This window comes from Sus scrofa, chromosome 14 (genome assembly GCF_000003025.6).
Source record: "Sus scrofa isolate TJ Tabasco breed Duroc chromosome 14, Sscrofa11.1, whole genome shotgun sequence".
In the NCBI taxonomy this organism is placed as follows: domain Eukaryota; kingdom Metazoa; phylum Chordata; class Mammalia; order Artiodactyla; family Suidae; genus Sus; species Sus scrofa.
The window spans coordinates 57,755,173-57,778,351 of NC_010456.5; the positions used below are offsets into that span (position 1 = coordinate 57,755,173).

Genomic DNA, 23,179 nt, shown 5'->3' on the forward strand with positions numbered 1-23,179 from the left:
AAATCTTTACATAGACAGATCTAGAAGAAAAGATAAAACACAAACTACCAAGATTAGGAATTAAAGATGGGACATTACTACAGATCTTACAGATATTATGATAATAAGGATATTTTTATAAATTTGACAAGTTAGATGAAACTAAAATTTTGTTGAAAAATACAAGTTTCCAAATGTGACTCCAGAAAAAATAGGAAATCTGAATAGAACTATATGTGTTTTTAAAAATTGAAATCTTGGAGTTCCCGTTGTGGCACAGTGGAAACGAACCCAACTAGTATCCATGAGGATGTGAGTTCGATCCCTGGACTCCCTAGCATTGCCGTGAGCTGTGGTGTAGGTTGCAGACGTGGCTTGGATCCTGTGTTGGCTGTGGTGTAAACCTGCAGCTGTAGCTCCTATTCCACCTCTAGCCTGGGAACCTCCATATGCCTTGGGTGCAGCCCTAAAAAGCAAAAACCAAAGAAAGAAAGAAAATAAATTTTTAAAAAATAAATTAAAATATTGAATTCTTAAGGAAGAATCAAACAAAACTCATTGGCTAAAAAGAAAACTCTAGAATCCAATGGCTTCACTATTGAATTTTTTTAAAAATTTGAGCAAGAATCATCACCAATCTTGCTTAAACTCTTTCAGAAAATAAAGGAAGAGAAAATATTCCCAACTCATTTTATGAAGTTAGCACCAACTCAGTATATAAATCAGAAAAGCACATTGCAGGAAAATAAAACCTACAGATCAATATACTGTGTGAATGTATATGCAGAAATTCCTAATAAGATATTATAAATCCAGCACTATAAAAACCTCTGATGTTTATCTCAGTAGCAAAAGATTGCTTTAATATGTGGAAATTAATATGGTTTACTGTAATAACAGAATAAATTGGAAAAATCATAGTGTCATCTCAATAGATGCAATAAAAGCATGTGCTGATTTAATACCTGTTCCTGATTTTAATGCATATTTTTAGAAAATAAGTAATAGAAGAGTTCCTTCTGATAAAGGACAATTATGAAGAATCTATAGCTAATGTCTTATGTAATGCTAAAAGGCTGAATACTTTCCCTCTAAACTCAAGAACAAGGCAAAGATGCTAACTCCCACCACTTCTACTCAACATTGTGCAGGAAGTCCCAGCCTGTGCAATGTCATGCCAAAAAATAATAAAGTCATAAAGATTTTTAAAACTCCTCAAAAGTATTGCCTGTAGGCACTGTCTTTGCTTTAACCCCCACCAGATCTGTCTTGAATTCCCTCCCATCAGGTTTTCCCTCTCCTATCCATCATTTTCCCACAGCTGCTCTTGCAGAGATCACCGTTCACCTCCATACTTTGAAATTTAACAGTTAATTCCTCATGTAATTTGACCTTTAAGCATCATTTGATATAGCTAATGTTTCCTCTTCCTTGGGACTCCTTTTGGTTTTTCTATTTTTTATTTTTATTTTTATTATTTTTGTGTGTGTGCTTTTTAGAGCTGCGCCCGGAGCATATGGAGGTTCCCAGGCTAGGGGTCTAATCGGAGCTACAGCTGCCAGCCACAGGCACAGCCACAGCAATGCTGGATCCTTAACCTACTGAGCAAGGCCAAGGATCTAACCTGCATCCTCATGGATCCTAGTCAGATTCGTTTCCACTGCGCCATGATGGGAACTCCCCTTTTGGTTTTTTAAATTTTGTTTTTTCTGCTTCCTGGTTTTCTATTGATTTTACAGCCCACTTTTGTCCAGTCACTTTGTGGGCAACGCCTCACCTCTCCAACCTCTAAATGTTGGAATGCTCAGAGCTCAGTTCTCAGACCTTTTCTCCAGAGTATCCATACTCTCTCTAAAGATCCATATTCTTATAACTCTCTCGGATGTTATAAGTCTTTGCCCAGAACCTCTCCCCTGACCTCCAGATTTCTTAATCCAGCTACTTCATTGACATCTTCATTTTGATGAATAATGAGCAGCTAAAACTTAACATATACAAAAGCAAATTCCTGATCTTTCCATCAGCCAAAGGCTACTCTTCCTGCATTCATCCCCTCCTCAGTAAATAGTAGTTTCATCTTTCATCTTCTTCAGTAAGAAAACTTAGCATCATTCTTCATGTGTCTTTTCAATTGCCCATCCCCGAATCGGTCAGCAATTGGTCAGCAATTAGTCAGAAGGTACCTGACTACCTTCAAATGTACCCAGCCTCTAATCACTTCTCATCACTTTCTGCAACCACCTTAGTCTAAATCACCACTCTCTCTCATCTGTGTCAATAAACAGATGTCCTTATTCCTGACTCCCGCCCTTGCACCCTTTACAGTCCATTCTCTGGACAGCAGCCAGTGATCCTCCGCCAACCCAAGTCAGACCTTCTCCCAAGCTGAAACGACCCAAAATTCCACAGCTCATTCCAAGTAGGGTCTTTCCCCTGCCTCTCTGTTGCATCGCTTAGCACTTTCCTTCTTTCTGACCCTGCTATGGGTCTGCCCACCTCCCTGCTGCTTTGGGAACATGAGAGCATGCTCTCATCTCAAGGCCTTTGGCTGGGTCTTCCACCTGCCTGGAGCTGTCTTCTCTCAGTTATCTGCACTGGCGCTCCTGTCTCCTTCAGGTCAGTATTCAAACAGCCCCACATAGCTGCCTCTGATTTCCCTACTTAACATAGTTCTCCCCACCCAGCACTCCGTATCCTCTTGTATTTTTTCATTCTCCATCATCAGACATGTTTTCTACTTTTCTTATTTATTGTCCCTCTTTTCCAACCTAAACTTATAAACTCCACAAGGACAGAGATTTTATATTTTTTCATTGCTAGATCCCCAGTGTGTAGAATGATGTCCAGTACCCTATAAGCTCTTGGTGAATGAATGAATTTATTAGCTTATTTATTTACTGAATTTCCATCTGCTAACGATTGTCCTCGTAGAGCTTCCAGTCTAGTAAAAGTAATAGTAATTTACTGAAGGGCTACTTATGGCTTTACATATGTCATTTTGATCCTTCCCATAACTCATTTTACATATGAGGAAACAAGCTTGGACAAGGCTAAAGACGTGGCCAGAGTCCAGTGGCTTAGTACCCTCTGCCTTTCTTCAAATCTGTTTGTTAACACCTGCCTCCGACCAAAATAACATTCTTCTACGCTGAAATTTAAATGATAGCCTACAACCCCCATTTACTTTAAATAGTTTAAATGTGTTTAAATCGTAAGTCTTGATAAGCCCATAGTGAAGCCAGCACTTCTTCAAAAGGAATTTCTTAGAGATACTCACACCTTCTTTCTTTTCTATACTTTCTGCACCTCCTGTATTCTCTCTCCTTCTTAACTCCACTTCAAATGACTTTTATTTTTCACTGTGAGCTGCTTTTTCTGTTCACTTTCTTTTGATCGCTGTATCTGTCGTTTCTTTCTGCTATTCCTAAGCTACCTGGTTTGTCTGCCCCTGGAATTCCGATTTCATCCATCTCTTTAATGCCTTTTTTTGGTCCCTCCTTTTCTTGATGTCAATAACTGAGAACTCAGTTATCCTGAACTAGGTACAAACCACCACCACCACCAATAACAACTGCCTGGCTGGTTTCTGCTCTTCTCCCAGCTTCTCTGTTATTTCTTTCCTTCTCTTCACCATGACTTTGGTTTAAGTGGTTTGTACCTACGGTGCATCTGTTTTCATTGCTGAACTCCCAGTTGTTAAAATGCTCTTTGTTATAATAAACTCTACACCCTGAAGCTTCCCCCCATTGGTCATAGTCATGCCCTCTGAGACTACAGAGAGTATAAGTTCACATTTCCACACGGCAGCCCTTCAGATAGATGTTGAAGGCTATCATTATGTCCCCCAAAGTCTTCTTTCATGCAACATCAAAGTCCCTGGCTCTTCTAGGCATTCTTCAGCAACACAATTCTGAATTATCCTGCAACCCTGTAGGTTTCTTGATATGTAACTCCCAGTCCATATGGTCTTGTTCAAATCAATACTAATGTATTATTATTCTTTTAAAAATTTTTGTTAGAGTTCGTGTATGATGTTGTGTATTATTTTTTTAATGGAGAAAATGTAACTTGCCCAGAGCATCTAGGTTTATTTCATTTTATCGGTGACTCTGGAGCCAAATACCAGGAATATGTTGACCCCTGCATCCCTTCATTTTGATGGTATCAAGATCACATTCCACTTTCCAGTATTATCCTACTTTGGGTTCATGTGATCAATGAAATTACCAAGGTATTTGTTGATTATGCTACTATATATTCCTAAACTGGGTAACTGGTTTTTTTAAAGCAAGATGCAGGACTTTCCATTTCTTTCTACGAATTTTCAGTGTATTCAGTTTCAGTCCTCCCAACCATCTGTGAAGATGCCTTTAGGTCACAATTCTGCAATTTCAGGTGGAACCGGTTCTCTCATGTTACTAGTATACTGTATATGTTATCCTTTCAATCTATTAGAAACGGCCGGGAAGAAGGAGTCAGACACTGGAGCAATGAGATCTCAAGCAGGTTTATTCTCCAACAGAGTGGCCTGGAGCACTGAGCAGAGAGAAATCAGTCCCCATCCACCTGCCACCTTCAGGAGCAGCTAGTTATATAGGAAAAGGGATAGTTTCTATTTTCAGCACAGGTTTGTGGATGGAATAAGAAACAGGGAAGATACAAGTTATGTTGTTACAATTTAAGTTTTTACAGCTATTTTTGTCTTGAAGTTTTGGGTTTCATGAGGTTATTTTTGTTCCAAGGCCCCTGGCTTTTGCCACGTTTTAGTTCTTTTCCAATCTACAGTCACCACATAACAAAATCATTGACAAACATACCAAAGAAAATATGGTGTCTCATTTTTCAAAGCTTGTGGACACCCGCTATTTTGTATTTTGGGGATCAACTCCTTTGGAAGTGGATTCAGCTCACTGGTCATGCGGGGAGGTGGGATGCCCTTGCACTTTGAGCATGATGCTCTTCCAGGGCCCTCGTCCTGGTAACACTTCGACACACATCTAGTTGCTCTCTCTTCCACCTGCCACTTTTGTTCGCCTCCTATCTGCCCATAACCTGCAGGTCTCTGGAAAGGCAAACTCAAGGATATAACCGTCCTGCTTTTAGCCATTAGTTCCATGACTGCCTTGAGGATGTATCTGTGCTAACATGAAAAAAGAAGGAGGGAATGAGAATCAGAATACATTGGGAAGGAGCGCTTGTCGGGCTCAGTGCTTAACGAACCCACTAGTAACCATGAGGTTGTGGGTTCGATCCCTAGCCTTGCTAAGCGGGTTAAGGATCCGGTGTTGCCATGAGCTGTGGTGTGGCATCTGAAGATATGGCTGGATCCTGCGTTGCTGTGGCTGTGGCATAGGCCAGCAGCTGTAGCTCCAATTCCACCCCTAGCCTGGGAACCTCCATATGCCTTGGGTGTAGCCCTCAAAAGACAAAAAAAAAAAAAAAAAAAAAAAAAAGAATACATTGAGAGGAAGAAAAAAATGAATGATTGTAAGATTTATAAAATTAGTGACTTATTTGGGGGTACTTGTTTGAACTAAGAATAAAATAAATCTGATTTCTAAACTCTTTTCAGCATCTTCCCCTCTATAAGGGTTAGGGGGAGGTCCATTGTAAACAAAGATTATCCTGAGACTTCTTGTATCACTTCCACGATGTTTGCTACTCTGCCAGGAACCTACTGCCAGCAGCGGGAGGTGGAAGCCATCATGGAGGGTGACGAGGACGACAGAGGCTGCTGTTGCTGCCAACCCGGTCACCTGCCCCACCTGTTGTCCTGCAATGCCGCCTTTAACCTCCGCTGGCTTACCTGGGAGATCACACGTACACAGTACATCCTGGAGGGTTACAGCATCATGGACAACAACGCGGCCACCATGCTGCAGGTCTTTGACCTCCGGAGGATCCTCATCCGATATTACATCAAGGTACTGCTCCTGGTCCCAGACACTTGTCTGAATAATGATGCTGGGCTGGCTCCAGAGGCTCCAGGTAGCATATGGCAGTTCCCAGGCCAGGGACTGAATCCGAGCTGCAGCTGCAACCTATATGGCAATGCCAGATCCTTTAACTCACTGCACCAAGCTGGGGATAAAACCTGCTCCTCTGCAGTGACCCAATCTGCTGCAGTCAGATTCTTAACCCACTGTGCCACAGCAGGAACTCCTCCTTTGTTTCTGACTCAAAGGTCTCTTGAGGTTTTAGAACTACTAGTTCGGTAACAGCCTCGAGGGCTTTGAGTTGGCCTGAGGTTCATGTGCTGAGGCATATTCTAGGCCTGGGCATGAGTACGAAGTCTATTTTGTATCTACATCAGTTTCCTCACTTTTAACACAGCATGAGTTTTTGGGGGCTTTTTTTTTGTTTGTTTGTTTTTGGTCTTTTTGCCTTTTTCTAGGGCCGCTCCCGCGGCACATGGAGTTCCCAGGCTAGGGGTCTAATCGGAGCTGTATCAACTGGCCCACACCAGAGCTACAGCAATGCCGGATCGACCTGCGTCTGCAACCTACACCACAGCTCACAGCAACACCGGATCCTTAACCCACTGAGCAAGGCCAGGGATCGAACCCGCAACCTCATGGTTCTCAGTCGGATTCGTTAACCACTGTGCCACGACAGGAACTCCGAACATACCATGAGTTTGAATGACGGTGCTGGTAAAGTGAAACTTCATGAAGATAAGAGCAAGCCTTAATGTTTGTGAGTTGTAAGAATCAATTTAGAGGCTCTGCAAATTTTTGGAACCAGAATTAATTTTCACTTTTTGCCACACCTGCAGCATATGGAAGTTCCCAGGCTAGGGGTTGAATTGGAGCTGTAGCCGCCAGCTACACGGGATCTGAGCTGCATCGTGACTTTTGCAGTGCTGGACCTTTAACCTGCTGAGTGAGGCCGGAGATCAAACTCACATCCTCACGGATACTAGTCAAGTTTGTAACCCACTGAGCCACAACAGGAACTCTGAATTTCAAGAGTTTCAGTCAACTGAAAAGGAGGCCTGGAGTTCCCATCATGGCTTAGTGGTAACAAACCTGACTAGTGTCCATAAGGACTCAGGTTTGATCCTTGGCCTCGCTCAGTGGGTTAAGGATCCATCATAGCATGAGCTGTGGTGTAGGTTGCAGACGCAGCTTGGATCCCATGTTGCTGTAGCTGTGGTGTGGGCTGGCAGCTGCAGCTCTGATTTGACCCCTAGCCTGGGAACTTCCATATGCAGGATGTGTCCGAAAGAGACAAAAATAAATAAATAAATAAATATTTTTTAAAATAAAAAGAAGGCCCATGCCATCAGGCTCCCACAGTGAGCTCTACAATTACAGAGTGCCATACCCCACACTGAAGTGCCACTTCTGGGCACCTGGGAGTACCCCGAGCACCTCTGTTTTACAAGAAGTTTCCTAAGTGATTTGATTTCGCACTTGGCTTAGGAACCACTGCAGACATTTGAAAGAGAATTTTGGTAACTCTAAGTTGTGGCTCAGGAGGGGCTGAGATTTGGGGCCTGGTGGGGCCTCCTGGTAATTCACCAGCGCCGTGGAAGGCCTTTTCATGACAGGTGTTCTCCAAACATTACTTTCCCTGCTTTCTTGCCCATTGGGGACAGGCAGCTGGGAATGTGCTCATTCCGCAGCACAGATACAGGAAATCTCAGGAGTGCTGGGTGGGGGACAGAAGAAACAGCACTTTTTTTTTTTTTTAATTCCCCAGGCTGCTCTGACAACATATGGAAGTCCCCAGGCCAGGGATGGAATCTGAGCTACAGCTTCGACCCCTGCCACAAATGCAGCAATGCCGGATCTTAACCCACTGTGTCACAGTGGGAACTCCGAAACAGGATTTTAAGGTAAAAACAAATGAATATTTTCTTCTTTGGCCTCAGCTGCTTGGTGAACAGAACTGCCTTTAAATAGCTTCACATTTCAAGGGTTCAGTCTCATTGTTTTTTATTCTCTTTTTATGGGACAGGAAGAAAACCTTGGAATAATTCCTTTATACCAAAGGATTTTTCTTTTCATCTCCTAATAAACTGGGTCAGTGCTCCCCACCCTCTGTGAATATATTTGAAATCATTTGCTTCCTGACAACTGCAGGTTTTCCCTGGCACCTCCTCCATCTCTCTTCCATTTATTAGTGTTTCAAACCCTCTGAGCAGTCAAGAAATCAGCTTTCTGTGAGGGCCTGGCTTCCCGGCCACCCTTGTTTCTGCACAATTCTTAGAAAGGAGATGCGCTTATCACCTACCTTGCAGGAGGAGGCGAGAGACACCCAGACCTGGCTGCTGCCTGCCAGGCGCCTTCCCAGAATGAGCTGAGCTGATGGAATATGCTGATCTGCAATTAAAATGAGAAACCGGGAGGATCCCTACTGGAAGAGCCAGATAGGTTGAATTAACTCAGAAGAGCCCTGCTTTCTGCATGGATCGGTTCCAAGCAGTCAATGCATTGCACCTTCCTGATTTACCAGCCTTACTTAGTACAGTATCTGTCTCATGCAGACAGATTCTCAAGGCTTTCACATGGTTCATTGACTCAGTTTCCCTGACAGAATTCTTCCCAAATGAAGTAGAAATGGGGTCCTGTCGGCAGCGAGCTGGAGTGGTTCTGTGTCCCCTCAGGAGGAGTGGGTACCCATCCCGTCATGCACGGGAAAGCTGAGCATCGGGCCTGGGTTATGCTCCAAGGCCAATGCTGCAAGATTTGGGCAGAACTACAGGAGGGAATTCTAACCTTGGGATCCAAAGCCCTCCTCGTTAATGATTCTGACTTCATTGGTGGAGGGGCTGCTTTAAGTCCTCCCTGGAAATGAATGAAAAGGTTAACCATGTTCGGCTTTCTGGTTTTTTTTTTGTTTGTTATTTCTGTCTGGTACACTTGATCTGGATCTATTGGGCAAAACTAGAACAGATGTTTGCTGGAGCCAGATGTTTCAACAGACCAGATTTCTTTCGCCCCTTTGTAATTGTCCCCTGAGCACTTGTGCCTTGAGCCCACAGTCATGTTTCCCCTTTTGCCTGTGACTTTGGACCGAACACTTAGATCAGGTACCTCATAGAAGCTCTAAGTTGTCCTGCCAGCTCGCAGCTCTTAAGACACCCTCCAGACTCAGGGTTTACATTTTTGAATATTAGATGTGCACTCAGGTGACAATAGGAGATTCGGCTGTTTCCTGCCCCCCAACAACCCCCTGTCCTCATCTTCTGCTCCAAGCTTCTCCTGGGCTCTGCTACTAAAGCCCCCTCTGGGCCTCCAGCGTGTGGGGTAGATAAGTCAAAGAAGCCAAAGATACCATGATTATTACGATTTTTGCACACCTCCCGTGTGCGACGCCAGGTGCACAGTGCATTGTCTCATTTTAAACGTTGAAACAGTGATGGGAGTTGCCATTGTGGCTCAGCAGTTAATGAACCCAGCTAGCATCCATGAGGATGTGGGTTCAATCCCTGGCCTTGCTCAGTGGGTTGAGGATCTGGTACTGCTGTGAGCTGTGGTGTAGGTTGCAGATGTAGCTCAGATCCCATATTGCTGTGTATGTGGGGTAGGCCGGCAGCTACAGCTCCGATTAGACCCCTAGCCTGGAACCTCCATATGCCAGGGGTTCAGCCCCAAAAAGTCAAAAAGACAAAAAAAAAAAAAAAAACCCACAGTGATGAAGAGTGGTCAGCGTTAGCACCTTTGGCACCTCTGCTTTTAGCCTCCTTTGGCTCTTTCCTCCTTTCCTCTCTCCCTCCTTCCATCAAAGGGATTTCTTAAGGCAGCAGTACTGCCAGGTGCAGGCTATGGAGGTGGGGGGAAACATGACCCATGAAATCTGTTTATTGTCTGCGGACTTCATGTCTCCTGCTCCCCTCGTCCTCACAGCAGAGAGAAACTGAGTCGGCATCTGTCCGGGTCTTGCCCAAACCTAGAGACCACTTGTGTCTGTCCTCTCAGCTGTTCAACTCCAACCAAAACCTGCAACTGGATAATTCCGCAAGCTCTGACCTTGGTGCTCTGGATTTCTTGTCCCAGCTAAGGGAAAAAGAGCGGGAGAGCTAGAGTAAGGGACCTGGGAAAGGGCCCCTCTGCCACTCTCCTTGTAAGCTCTGGTCCCTTATGCCATCCTGACATCCACCCCAGGAGCGTGATGTTCCATCTTCCTGCTTGGCAAGAATGTCTTTTATAATCAGAGAAGCTGTTGATGAAGGATTGGACTCCCCGAGAGCACGTGTCTCTGCCTCCTTGCATCAGACGCCACCACGACCCTCCTCCTCTTCTCCATCTGCAGACAAGATGCAGATGTGCTCCTGGTCCTGTCTCAGCGCAGGTGGCACCAGCCACATCCATCACCTGTGATCATGGAAGCAGCATGAGGTTGAAAGGGGCTTGTCGGCAGATACCCTGTCTGTTACTGATGGACCCACAGCAGACGTGGATTCTCTTCTTCTGTCACATGTTTACTTCTCCAGGCTGGATGCTGGCCCTTTTGAAGGACGATTTCATTCAAAAACAACCAGATGGCTTTCGGTGATTCTGTAACTCAGAATAACAAAACCCAAGGGTGGCATTTTCCCCAAATGGACTCATAAATGGAGTGTTTGATGGAGGAGGAAACAGGGTTTTTTAAACATTTTTTTTTTTTTTTTTTTTTGCTTTTCAGGGCTGTGCCCTTGCATATGGAAGTTCCCAGGCTAGAGGTCAAATCAGAGCTGCAGCTGTGGGCCTATACCACAGCTACAACAACACGGAATCCGAGTTGCTTCGGCGACCTATACTACAGCTCCCAGCAACGCTGGATCCTTAATCCACTGAGCAAGGCCAGGGATCGAACCCACATCCTCCTGGATACTAGTCAGATTCGTTTCTCCTGCACCACAATGGGAACTCCTGGGTTATTTTTGAAGACATCACAGATGTAGATGTTCACTGTCTGGACCCCCAAGAGTTGTGTGTGTGTGTGTGTGTGTGTGTGTGCGTGAGACGACCGTTTTACATCATAAGCACCTTGCATAAGAACCTTGTTGTAGTTCACGACACTGGAGATCTTTCCCCATCCCTTCCAACCACATCAGCCCAGCCCAGCATCCACGAAGCCCTGGGCAACCACAGTGCTTTTGTGTGTGTTTCTCAGAAAGGATGGTGCTGGCTGTCATTCTTCCTCCCCACACAGATTCTCTTCTGATCCATGCTGCTTGCATTCTGTTCTTCTCACATCCCTCTTCCCCACAGCCACTCTCCAGAAAGATCATTTTCGAATGTCTCAAGTGGGTCCTGTGCATTAAATCTAGCAGGGATACAAAGGATGCTCCATGTGGGGGTTTCATGTCTCTTGTGTCCCTGAGGTTGATTTACTTTATGAGATGTGATAAAAAGTCTTTCTGGCTTTGAAAGGGCTATAAGGGCTTGAAATCTTCCTTTCTCCCGACAGAGTATAATATACTATATGGTGACGTCCCCCAAACTCCTCTCCTGGATCAAAAATGAGTCACTTCTGAAGTCGCTGCAGCCGTTCACCAAGTGGCATTACATCGAGCGTGACCTCGCCATGTTCAATATGAACATTGACGATGACTACGTTCCATGTCTCCAGGGAATAACGAGAGCCAGTTACTGTAATGTTTACCTAGAGTGGATTCAATACTGTGCACACAAAAGGCAAGAGGTAGGTAGGGGAGGTGGGGCTGGAGGAGTTGAGTAGACGTTTCAAAAACATGGAACAGATGTTCCCTGGTGGCTCAGCAGGTTAAGGATCCAGCATTATCACTGTTGTGGTTCAGGTCACTGCTGTGGCACAGGTTCGATCCCTGGCCCAGGAACCCATGCCCTGGGCATGGCCAAAAAAAGGCAAGGACTATTATAAAGACCACCTCTTCCTTATACTCTCTGATAGACTAGAGTAAAATAGAGGGCAGAAAGAACAGTAGCATTTGGACAAACTTTTTTTTTTTTTTTTTGGTCTTTTGTCTTTAGGGTCACACTTGAGGCATATGGAAGTTCCCAGGTGAGGGGTCGAATAGGAGCTGTTGCTGCCTGCCTACACCACAGCTACAGCAACGTGGGATCCGAGCCACATCTGCAACCTACATCACAGCTCACAGCAGTGTGGGATCCTTAACCCACTGACAAGACCAGGGATCGAACTGGCATTCTCATGGATACTAGTTGGGTTCATTAACCACTGAGCCATGATGGGAACTCCTGGACAAATGTTTATTTAACAATTAAGCAAAATGAAATTCATATACTATGTCTCTGGTGAAGAAGCCTTGGTATATTTTCCTGTTTACCGTGCTCAGAGTCAGTGCAGTTTCAAGCCTCAATCATGGCTTGAAAACTCTGGACTGTTCTTTGTGTGGAGTAGTTTTTTGAGATTTCTGTACAGAGTAGGTTTGTGCTGAGATGTAGAGGATTTACTGAACATGCTGAGTGGTGAACAAGCACATTGTATTTAGTGATCAGATGGTCCCAGCTACTTCTGTAGTTTTGTTGTGTCTGTCGTGGCCCACGGGTTGAGGACACTGCTGGAGATGAATGCAGCCTCTCAGAAACGAAACCAATGACAATAACATTGTATAAAAGGAAGAGGAGGAGGCAGGCAAGGAGAAGGACAGCAGGGAGGGAGACAGCTAGAGGGAGTTGTCTCTGCTTCTCGGGGTTTGGAAAGCTTCTCGTGATATGTTGCTGGAGGGGTCGGGAGCTCCGGGTTGAAAAGCGCCACGTCAGTGGCTGATGAAGTGTGTTGTGTGACCTGTGAGGGTCCACCACATCATGACACTAGCCCAGGTCCTTGACCTTTTTGTGAGTGATTTAAAACAAGGGGTGGGGAAGGGGGACGGGCGGCGGAATCTGCTTCCTGGACCTTCAGCCAGATGACTGCAGGCTGAGACCGTCTCCCACGCTGAGCCTCTGCTGGTGGCTGAGATGTCAAATCAATCGAAGAATCTGTTGATTTCCCTGGCTGCCCCCACGTCGGCGCTCCTCCTTCCACAGCTGGTTCACAGCAATGAACTCATTTTGGGTGTTTTTCGCAAAAGATGTTTTGACTTTCAGTTCCATCTGCATCTCCCCCTGCTCCTCTTTTTAAGCTCTAGATCATCCCCTTCATTTACTTGTTGATTGTGGACTTATGGACAGGTCAGTGGGCTCCTCGTTGAGGAGGAAACAGGAACCCTCATTTGCATTTGATTCCTCCCCATCTATCCCTGTGAAGAGCCTGTTGCCTGCCTTGCACAGGGTTTCGGTGGGGTTTGGACAGGCTTAATGTGGATGTTGGACAAGATTAAGGTGATTGTCGGAAGAGTTAAAGTGGAGGTCGGAGAGGTGAAGATGGGGGTTGGACAGGGTTAAGGTGGGGGTTCATCTGACTGTGAGCTCTGACCCTCTTCCTCACCCTTGATGCCGTATTCACAGTTCCAGGGAATTAGGCCAGCGAGCTACAGGGTTGCCCTTGTATTTTTTCAAATAGCTCCCCACTGAAGATTGTTTTCCATTTCCAACCTCAAGGGAAACTGTCTCTGTAGTTTCCCTTGAGGTTGGAAATGGGAAAAATCTTAAATGGGGTCATTTTAGTGGGGCTGGACACCAGATGGCTGACACGTGGAAAGCCTCCTGTACTTCTGCTCTGTGGCTCTGGGGTGGGGTGTGCGGGACCCCAGCTGAAAGCTGAACTGGCATCCTTGCTCTTCCAGCCCTCGAAGAACCTGGACAGTGATGAGGACTCTCCTCTGGTGACCTTGTCCTTTGCGCTCTGCATCCTGGGGAGAAGAGCCCTGGGCACCGCGCCCACAACATGGCCATCAGGTACCTGGGGTAACAGCTGGTTCAGGCGCCAGCAGTTTATATTTTGGATAGATTTTCATCGGTCATATTCTTCATTTTAAAGTTGAACTGCTTCTACTTCTTTCAGAGTTCTTTCCCTAATAAATCATGTTGGGCATGTAAGGAGACTTTTTGACTAGGTGATCTTTTGAAGTCTTAGATGTGGAAATAGCATTAATAGGGCAGGGTCAAAACTCCGGAATTCTGGGTCTAGGGTCTTCTCTGTCACAGGAGCCCTTGCAAATTTTCCAGGAAAGATGAAATGAAATCATGCATACGAAGTTCCTAGCCTGGTATTTAGCAGAATTGATACTCAAAAAATGTTAGTTCCCTTCCCCTGTTTTTCCTTACAAAGAAAATCGACTCTTCTTTGCCCTAGTCCAGACCCCTAACCTGCCCTGTCTCTGTGGGGCTTTAATTATTAGATGGTGTTCCTCCCGTTTTTTCAAACTCTCTTTTTTGCCCGTTTTTCCCCCTCTGCATGTAAATCGCCCAAGTTTCTTTTCTTAAAGAATGAAACAATTTTAGAATGCATAAGCAATGGGGTTCTGCTGGAGAGCACAAGAAACTATAACCAGTCTCTTGGGATAGAACATGATGGAAGATAATATGAGAAAAAGAATGTACATATACATATATATAATATACAACTCGGTCACTATGCTATATAGCAGACATTGGCACAACACTGTAAATCAACTATAACACAAATTAAAAAAAAGCTGCATAGAATAATTGGAAAAAATTAAAAATCAAGACAAATTGCAAATACACATATTCAAAATCCCCAAAAAAAAATTCTCTCTTGACTCTTTCACCTCCTTCACCCCCTGTCCCTGAGGTCTGTTATTCACAAGCGGGACCTTGAATTTGAAATGACATTGTGCTCATCGCCCACACCACCTCACTGCCAGTTTGCCTTCTCTGGTGAAATGGCTCCTGAAGTTCACCAGCCACCTCCTCGTTGCCCCAGGGGGTGCCCACTTTGCAGACTGCCCCTTTGGGACTGAGCTCTGGGGACCAGCTGTTCTGAATTCTGCCTGTCCGTTAGGGTCATCTTGATCAGTGCACATGAAAGTCTCCTGACGGCTTTGTAAATAGCCGGATGCCAGGCTCTCCCCCCACCCTCCAGCCCCACTTCCCATGCAGAAGTCCTGCAGGGGGCCATGCTTCAGGGGTTTTGAGGGCTCTCCAGGTGCATCAGTGTGTGGTCAAGGCTGAGACTTGTATAGAAACTTACAAAGAAAGAGCTCTTCTAGGTAGCCTCCCCTCCCTGGTTTCTCCTTAACTTGGACTTTCTTCAAGATCTCTGCCTTGTATTGGTGATAGGGTGCTCTGCCAAAAGGGTCCCTTTGACACTGGACTTGAATGAGTCTGGTGGTAATTAGGTTGGAGGACAAGCTTCCTAAGGGCAAAACCCACGTGCATGCTTGTTTGATCACCCTCACAAGCCCTGGCAGTTGGGTGAACAGGTCCAGGGAGACTTGTCGCCTGTGTTCCAAATACCCTTCCAGTGGGAAATGGATGTGAGTCATTGCAGGTGGCAAGCCGTGGACAGGCGTCACCCATGACTTGTGTGTGAATTGGTAGGGGGTGACGTGGTGTGGTTGGGCATCCGTCCACCCTCTCTGGAGGCAGAAGACTTGAGTCATTAAGGGGAAAAGGTAAGAATCGAGGTGGTGAGAATTCATGACAGCTCTTCTTTCAACTCCTGCATTGCAAAATTGTATGATTTATATAGTATTTGTTTACCTCTTTCTGACTCACTTCATTTAGTATGAGAATCTCTAGTTCCATCCATGTTGCTGCAAATGGCATTCTTTCATTCTTTTATGGCTGAGTAGTATTCCATTTTATGTATATACCACATCTTCTTAATCCGTTCCTCAGTTGTTGGGCATTGAAGTTGTTTCCATGTCTTGGCTATTGTGAATAGTGCTGCCATGAACATAGGGGTTCATTATCTCTTTGAATTGTAGCTTTGTCTGGCTGTATACCCAGGAGTGTGATTGCCAGATCATAAGGTAGTTCTATATTGAGTTTTCTGAGGAACGTTATATCTGAGGAATCTAAAATGTGGCACAGATGAACCTATCTACACAACAGAAACAGACTCAAAGACATAGAGAACAGACATGTAGTTGCCAGGAGGGGCGGGGTGGGATGGACTGGGAGTTTGGGGTTAGTAGGTGCAAACTATTGCATTTGGGGTGGATAAGCAATGAGGTCCTACTGTATAGCACAGGAACTCTATCCAATCATTTGGGATAGACCATGATGGAAGATAATCTGAGAAAAAGACTGTGAATATATGTATGACTGGGTCACTTAGCTGTACAGCAGAAATTGACAGAACATTGTAAATCAACTAGAAATTGATTTAAAAAATTGAAAAAAAAAAAAAGAATGTTAAGATTTTCTCAGGGGTGAGCAGTGCCCACTGATGAAAGTACTGTGGTCGTCTCTGTGTTGGGAAATACTCTGGGGAGGAGCTGACTGACGTCTAGCCCCTTTCTTCCCACCCGCCTGACTCAGCCTCCTTACTGGACCCAGGCATCTATCTCCCTTTGCGGTCATCACAGACTGAACTGATGACTATTTAAAGTCGCTCCTTCCTGGGCTGAAGCCTGATGCAGCTCCTGCAATGCTATAAATAGGGAGCTCACTCTCTGAGAGGGTTTCAGAGGATTCTGGACTCCATGTCACAGAATGAGTCTTCAGACATTCACAGCCTCCAAGCAGATAATCTTTGGTTGGATCAATGTGAAATTCCGTGTGTGTGTGTGTTTTGTCTTTTTGTGTTTTTAGGGCCACACCCGCAGCATATGGAGGTTCCCAGGCTAGAGATCCAATCAGAGCTGTAGCCGTCAGCCTACACTGCATACACAGCAACACGGGATCCGAGCGGCATCTGTGACCTTCCCCATAGCTCACAGCAATGCTGGATCCTTAACCCACTAAGCGAGGCCAGGATTGAACCCACCTCCTCATGGATGCTAGTCGGGTTTGTTAACCACTGAGCCACGATGGGAACTCCTGTGTGTTTTTTAAAATAAATTTCAAATTTTCTTTACAAATTGGAAATGCAATGCTGCAAAGATTTCACTCCTTCTACCCCATTCTGCGATATTTTCAGACCTCTTTGATCTTGTTCTCTGTGTTACTTGCAGATATTCCTGACCAAGTGTTTCTTGCTAGGTCTGCTTTATTTATTTTTTCCTTGATGAAGCACCGTGCTTACCAGCTGCTCTTGTCAACATTATTTAGAGGGGATTTTCTTTGTGTCGCTTTCTCATACTCCACATTGGCTCTGCTTGTTCCACACATAAGTGATGAGATAAATCTGGGAGTAATACTCTTGGTATTCTAGAGAAAGATTTGATTATCTGGGACCGATTCACTTCACTGAAAGGTCCCGTGCCGCAGGAATATCCTACAGTGCACTCACATTTCAGTCCTTGACTTACTGAAGGGAAGTTATGTTACATGCTGCTTTGGGCCAGGGGTTGGGGTCTGAAGTCCATGAAGTGCTCAGTTAGTTGGGTGTGTGGTGGGGGCGGGGAGCGGTACAGGCCGAGGAGGAGCTGGAAGCTCAGCGGGGTCCATACCTTGGCCAACTGAACAGCTATGTTCTATATTTCCTGTGCTAGAGTTCAGTAAATGGTGCTGCTTGTGCAAAATAGTTCCAGGGCTCAAAAACATTTAAAACTTCCACCCCCATGGATACTAGTCAGGTTCTTAACCCAATGAGCCACAACGGGAACTCCAGTTTTTATAGAGTCAAACTGGTCTCCAAAACTCTCTCCCAGTTTGCTTTCTCACTACGAGTATTTTGCCAACCCCTGACTCATGCTCGATATTCAATCTTTTAAAGTTTTTCTAGTCTCATGGGTGAAAAATTATCTCATTCTTATTTGAATTTGCATTTCCATGATTAATAGTGAGGCTAAGACTCTTTTTTACATAGGAATTGCTCACATATTCTTTTCACTGGATTGCCTGCCTATTTATATGATTTACCCCTTTCCTGGGAGGTACTTGCTGATTTTTAGGAGCTATTTTCATATTAAGATATTAATAGGTGTTAGAATTTCCCTGATGGCCTAGTAGTTGGGGATCCAGGGCTGTCACTGCTGTGGCTCAGGTCGCTGCGGAGCCATGAGTCGCAGGCCCAGCCAAAAAAATTAGTACTTCCTATCAAGGTGTGCTTATCTTTATTTTTATTTAGGACAACTGCTAAAAATGTTATATTCTAATTTTCGGATTTTGTTTCTGTCCTAAAAATGTTGTTGCAACTCCTGGATATAAAAATGGCAGCCTCCGTTTTCCTCTGAGACAACTACACCTTCCCTTTCCCATTCAGGTTTTTTTGTTTGTCTGTTTGTTCGTCTTTATTTTTCTTTTCAATTAAAGTATTGTTGATTTACAGTGTTGTGTCCATTTCTGCTGTACAGCACAGTGACCCAGTCATTGTGTGTATATATATATATGTATATATATATATATGTATGTATATATATATATTCTTTTTCTCATATCATCTTCCATCATGCTCTATCCCAAGAGATTGGATAGAGTTCCCTGTGCTGTACAGTAGTAGGAGTTTTTGAATCCTGTCAGGTCTTAGGGTCAAACTTTATTTATCAGCTAATTAGCTGCCTTGTGACTGTTTCATGGTTCTGGCAGAGGCTACAACACTCCTGGGTCTGAGACAAAGGACTTTTCCTCACAGCACAGAACCAGAGTATGTGTATCAGTTCCAAGGCCCATGGGGGTGTGTCCAGCACCCTGTCTCCATTTCTGGAGAGGACCCCTGAGCTCGGGGTTCCAGCCATCCTACAGCAGAGAGAAGTGTCACTTCACCCTGCAAGGAGGTTCACAGCAGTCGTCACCCTGAGATATGGTCCTGGCCCGCCTCTTTGGCCCGCCCCGTAGGGTGTGCTGAAGAGTGAGGCCCTCAGCCCTGGCTCCCAGCAAACCCACATGGAATGTGTTTTCTTTTTCTTTCTTTTTTTTTGTCTTTTTGCCATTTCTTGGGCCGCTCCCATGGCATACGGAGGTTCCCAGGCTAGGGGTCAAATCGGAGCTGTAGCCACTGACCTATGCCAGAGCCACAGCAATGATGGATCTGAGCCGTGTTTGCAACCTACACCACAGCTCACGGCAACACCAGATCCTTAACCCACTGAGCAAGGCCAGGGATCGAACCCGCAACCTCATGGTTCTTAGTTGGATTCGTTAACTACTGCACCACGACGGGAACTCCCCTGGAATGTGTTTTCATACGTAATGGGGGCGAGGGGTCCAACTTTTTCCCAAGTGGAGAGCTGATAGTCCAGCCCTGTCTGCCAAGTAGCTTGTCATTTGTTAGTTAGCAGTTGGTTAAACTCACCACTAACTTGAAATACCACTTTTGCCACTCACCGCATTTCCCTAGTACCTAAGTAATATGCTTCTGGATTTCTGCTTCTGTTGAAGTGACCCATTTGTCTGTTCTTACCACAAAACCATACCGTTTGGTTGACTGGAGTCACATTGTTTTAGTATCTGAGGAGCCTGCTTCCCGTTTGGTGGTGGGGCTGCTGCTCCTGCTCGTTTTCTCTTCAGGTAAAAGGTGGAGTCACATTTTATAAAAACCTCGGTTGGAATTTTGATTGAGGTCGTATTCAATTGGCAGATTCACTGGAGAGGAAAATGGACATTAGTCAACAGTATGATGTTTCTTTGTCATCATTCTGCTTTGAAAATGTCTTTTGGTAACAGTTCACCTTTTTTTTTTTTTTTTTTTTTTTGAGACTTGCAATCCTTAATGGAGTTCTTTCTATTTTATAGTTTTATTGTGGTTATGAATGGGATCTTTTTTCCTGTTACATTTTCTTTCTTTCTTTTTCTTTTTTTTCGTTCTTGCTTTTTAGGGCCACACCCGCAGCATTTGGAGGTTCCCAGACTAGGGGGTCAAATCAGAGCTGTAGCCACCGGCCTACACCACAGCCACAGCAAGACAGGATCCGAGCCACATCTGCGACTGACACCACAGCTCACATCAGCACCAGATCCTTAACCCACTGAGTGAGGCCAGGGATCAAACCCACAACCTCATGGTTCCTAGTCAGATTTGTTTCTGCTGCACCATGAATGGAACGCCTCTGTCACATTTTCTAATAGGTTACACTGGTGTACAGGAAAGTTGTTTTTTTTGTGGCGGTTTGATTCATGATTTAATTATTTTTGCTTTTAAAATTTACCTACAGTAAAATTCAGTTTTTGAGATAGACATCTGTGAGCTTTGACAAAGGCAGAGAACTATGGAACTCCCAGTACAGTCAAGTTACGGAAGGTTTCCATCCTCCTAAGTGAATACCCCAAGGCCATGCCTCCCAACCCACACTTCAACTCTGGAAACCATCGATCTGGTCTCCAGCCTACAGTTTAGCCTTTTCCAGGATGTCATATAAGTGTAATGATATCGTCCATAGCACTCTGAGTCTGGTTTCTCTCTCTCAATACGTTTGGATGTAGTAATATGTCCTTCTTGTTGGATGTATCAATAATTTGTTCATTTTTATTGCTGAGTACTATTGATGTACCATGTTTTACTCATCCATTCACCATTCAAGGTCACCAGGATGATTTCTATTTCTGGTGATTTATAGCAGAGCTCCTAGAAACTCTGGCATTTAGATTCTTGTTTGTGTTTTATGTCCATCTCGTTCTGGGCACCTCAGCTGAACTCTGTTATCAACGTATTATTTCAGTTAATTCTATCTGATCATCTGCCGGAAAGACATAGCCAAAAATAATGACAATTTTGCCCTTTTCTTTCCTACATTGATAACTCAGTTCTTTTTGCTGGCACCTTGGCTGTGACTTCCAGTCTGATATTGGAGGTAGGCAGCTGTTAGTGTCCAATTGCTGCTGTCACGAACGACCACAAGGTTGGTGGCTTGCAGCTACATAAATTTGCTAATCTTTTATCTTACCGTCCTGGTGCTTAGAAGTTCAAAATGGATTTGACTAGGTTAAAATAAAGATGTTTGTGGGGCTGCGTTCCTTCTGCAGGCGCTGAGAAGAGAACCCATCTCCTGTTCTAGAGGCTGCCTGCATCTCCGTGGCCTCTGCCTCCCCACTCCTGGCCAGTAGTGTGACACCCTCCAATCCCCCTCTGACAAACTCTGCCTCTTCCCCCTCCTCCTTTTACTCATGAGGACTCTTGTGACTATAGTGGGGTCTCCCAGATGAGCCAGGAATAGCTCCTCATCTCAAAATTCTCAGTTCCCTCCCATCTGCAAAATTCCTCATGCTGTGTAAGGTAACACAGCCACAGGTTCCAGAGATGAAGACATGGACCTCTTTGAGGGGCCATCATTCTGTCTGCCACAGCATCCCCACATTAATTCAGACATTAATGGGAACAAGTATCCTATTTTAGCACCAAAAGATAAGCGTTGTTTTAGGTTTCTATTAGACCATTTTGGTCAAGTTAGGCATTTCCTTCTTTTCCTGTTAAGCTTTTTTATCAGGAAACGGCATTGAGGAGTTCCCACTGTGGTGCAGCAGAAACGAACCTGACTAGTATCCATGAGGATGTGGGTTTGATCCCTGGCCCTGCTCAGGAGGTTAAGGATCCAGTGTTGGTATGAGCTTTGGTGTAGGTCATAGACGTGACCAGGATCCCACATTGCCATGGCTGTGGTGTAGGCCGGCAGCTGCAGCTCCGATTTAACCCCTAGCCTGGGAACCTCCATATGCCCCGGGTTTGGTTCTAAAAAGAAAAAAACAAAAAAGGATGTTGAATTCTTTTAAGGGGTGAGGGCTCACTCTCAGATGATAGTCTTCTTCAATCTATTCATGTAATCCAGGTTACATTCGCAGATTTCTGTATTGAAACATCCTTACAATTCGGAAATGACATCCTTACAATTTTCTACTTGGTTGTGACATCTGCCATCCAGGCACTGATGGATTCACTTTGCTAATATTTTATTTTTTTATTTTTAACTTTTGCTAATCTTTTATTCAACCTGGTCATCTTTATGTTGCGAGTAGAAGTGGCTCATGGTCCGCGTGGGTATGTGTGTGGGTGTTTACTTTATTTTGTATAATTTGAACTCAGGAGTATGCCCTTAGGTGTACTTTATGAGACCCGACAAGTCATTCCCATTTATTTCAAGAGTAAGAGATGATTTTATGACATCGACACTGCTGGTAAGTCTTATACAGCAGCCTAGCCTAAGTCACAAACCCTGCTTCACTGAGTGGGGTTGTTGGGGAAGTATTTTGACTTTACAATAGTGGTTTCCATAGACTACCCTCAAGGAAGAAAAATATGTGCCTGAAAAATTGGAGAGGATTAGTAAGTTGAGAATCATCTTAAGTGATAAGCTGAATGCAAGTGAGCCAAAGAGTATGAATATATAAATGTCTTTAAAATGTCCACATTTTGGAGATAGAATGAATTAATAAGGACATGACAAGCCAACACTGATCATTTTTTAAATTTGGAGTTTGGGGCATGTCTCTTTTATAGAACTGTGTCTCCTCCTGAAGAAAGGCAGGCAAATGTATAGGGATGTTTGATTTTATTTGAAAAATATTTTTAGGGCCATATCTGTGGCATATGGAAGTTCCCAGGCTAGGGGTCAAATCAGAGCTGCAGCCACAGGCCTATGCCACAGCCACAACAACACAGGATCAGAGCCACGTCTGTCACCTACACCACAACTCACAGCAATGGCAACACCGGATCCTTAACCCACTGAGTGAGGCCAGGTATCGAACCCATGTCCTCATGGATATTAGTCAGATTTGTAACCCGCTGAGCCACAATGGGAACTCCTTTATTTGAAATTTTTAAAAAATTTTGGGCCATTCCTGTGGCACGCAGAAGTTCCCAGGCCAGGGATCACCCCCACACACACACTCACTGCAGCAGTGACTCAAGTCACAGCAGTGACAATGCTGGATCCTTAATCCTCTGAGCCATCAGGGAACTCCTATAGAGAGTTTTTTTTTTTGTTGTTGTTGCTGTTGTTGTTGTTGCTATTTCTTGGGCCGATCCCGCGGCATATGGAGGTTCCCAGGCTAGGGGTCGAATCGGAGCTGTAGCCACCGGCCTACGCCAGAGCCACAGCAACGTGGGATCCGAGCCGCGTCTGCAACCTACACCACAGCTCACGGCAACGCCGGATCGTTAACCCACTGAGCAAGGGCAGGGACCGAACCCGCAACCTCATGGTTCCTAGTCGGATTCGTTAACCACTGCGCCACGACGGGAACTCCTATAGAGAGTTTTTAGTAAGAAGTCAAAATAGTTTCACTGACTCCAGAGGCTAAAAGACGTCTTCAGGTACATGAGAGGTGATGAGTGGATCCTGGCCAATGGTCCACTGATAGAGATAAAAGGTGAGAAG

The 23,179-nt window shown here is 44.8% G+C and overlaps 1 protein-coding gene across 1 annotated transcript in view; it reads left to right on the forward strand.

Moving 5' to 3' along the window:
- Positions 1–23,179, forward strand: part of PCNX2 (pecanex homolog 2 (Drosophila)) — a 294,055-nt gene that overhangs the window by 249,367 nt on the left and 21,509 nt on the right. The window contains 4 exon segments of the mRNA XM_021074292.1: positions 5,650–5,903; positions 11,380–11,613; positions 13,640–13,727; positions 13,730–13,751. Coding sequence (XP_020929951.1) covers positions 5,650–5,903; positions 11,380–11,613; positions 13,640–13,727; positions 13,730–13,751 — 598 coding nt within the window.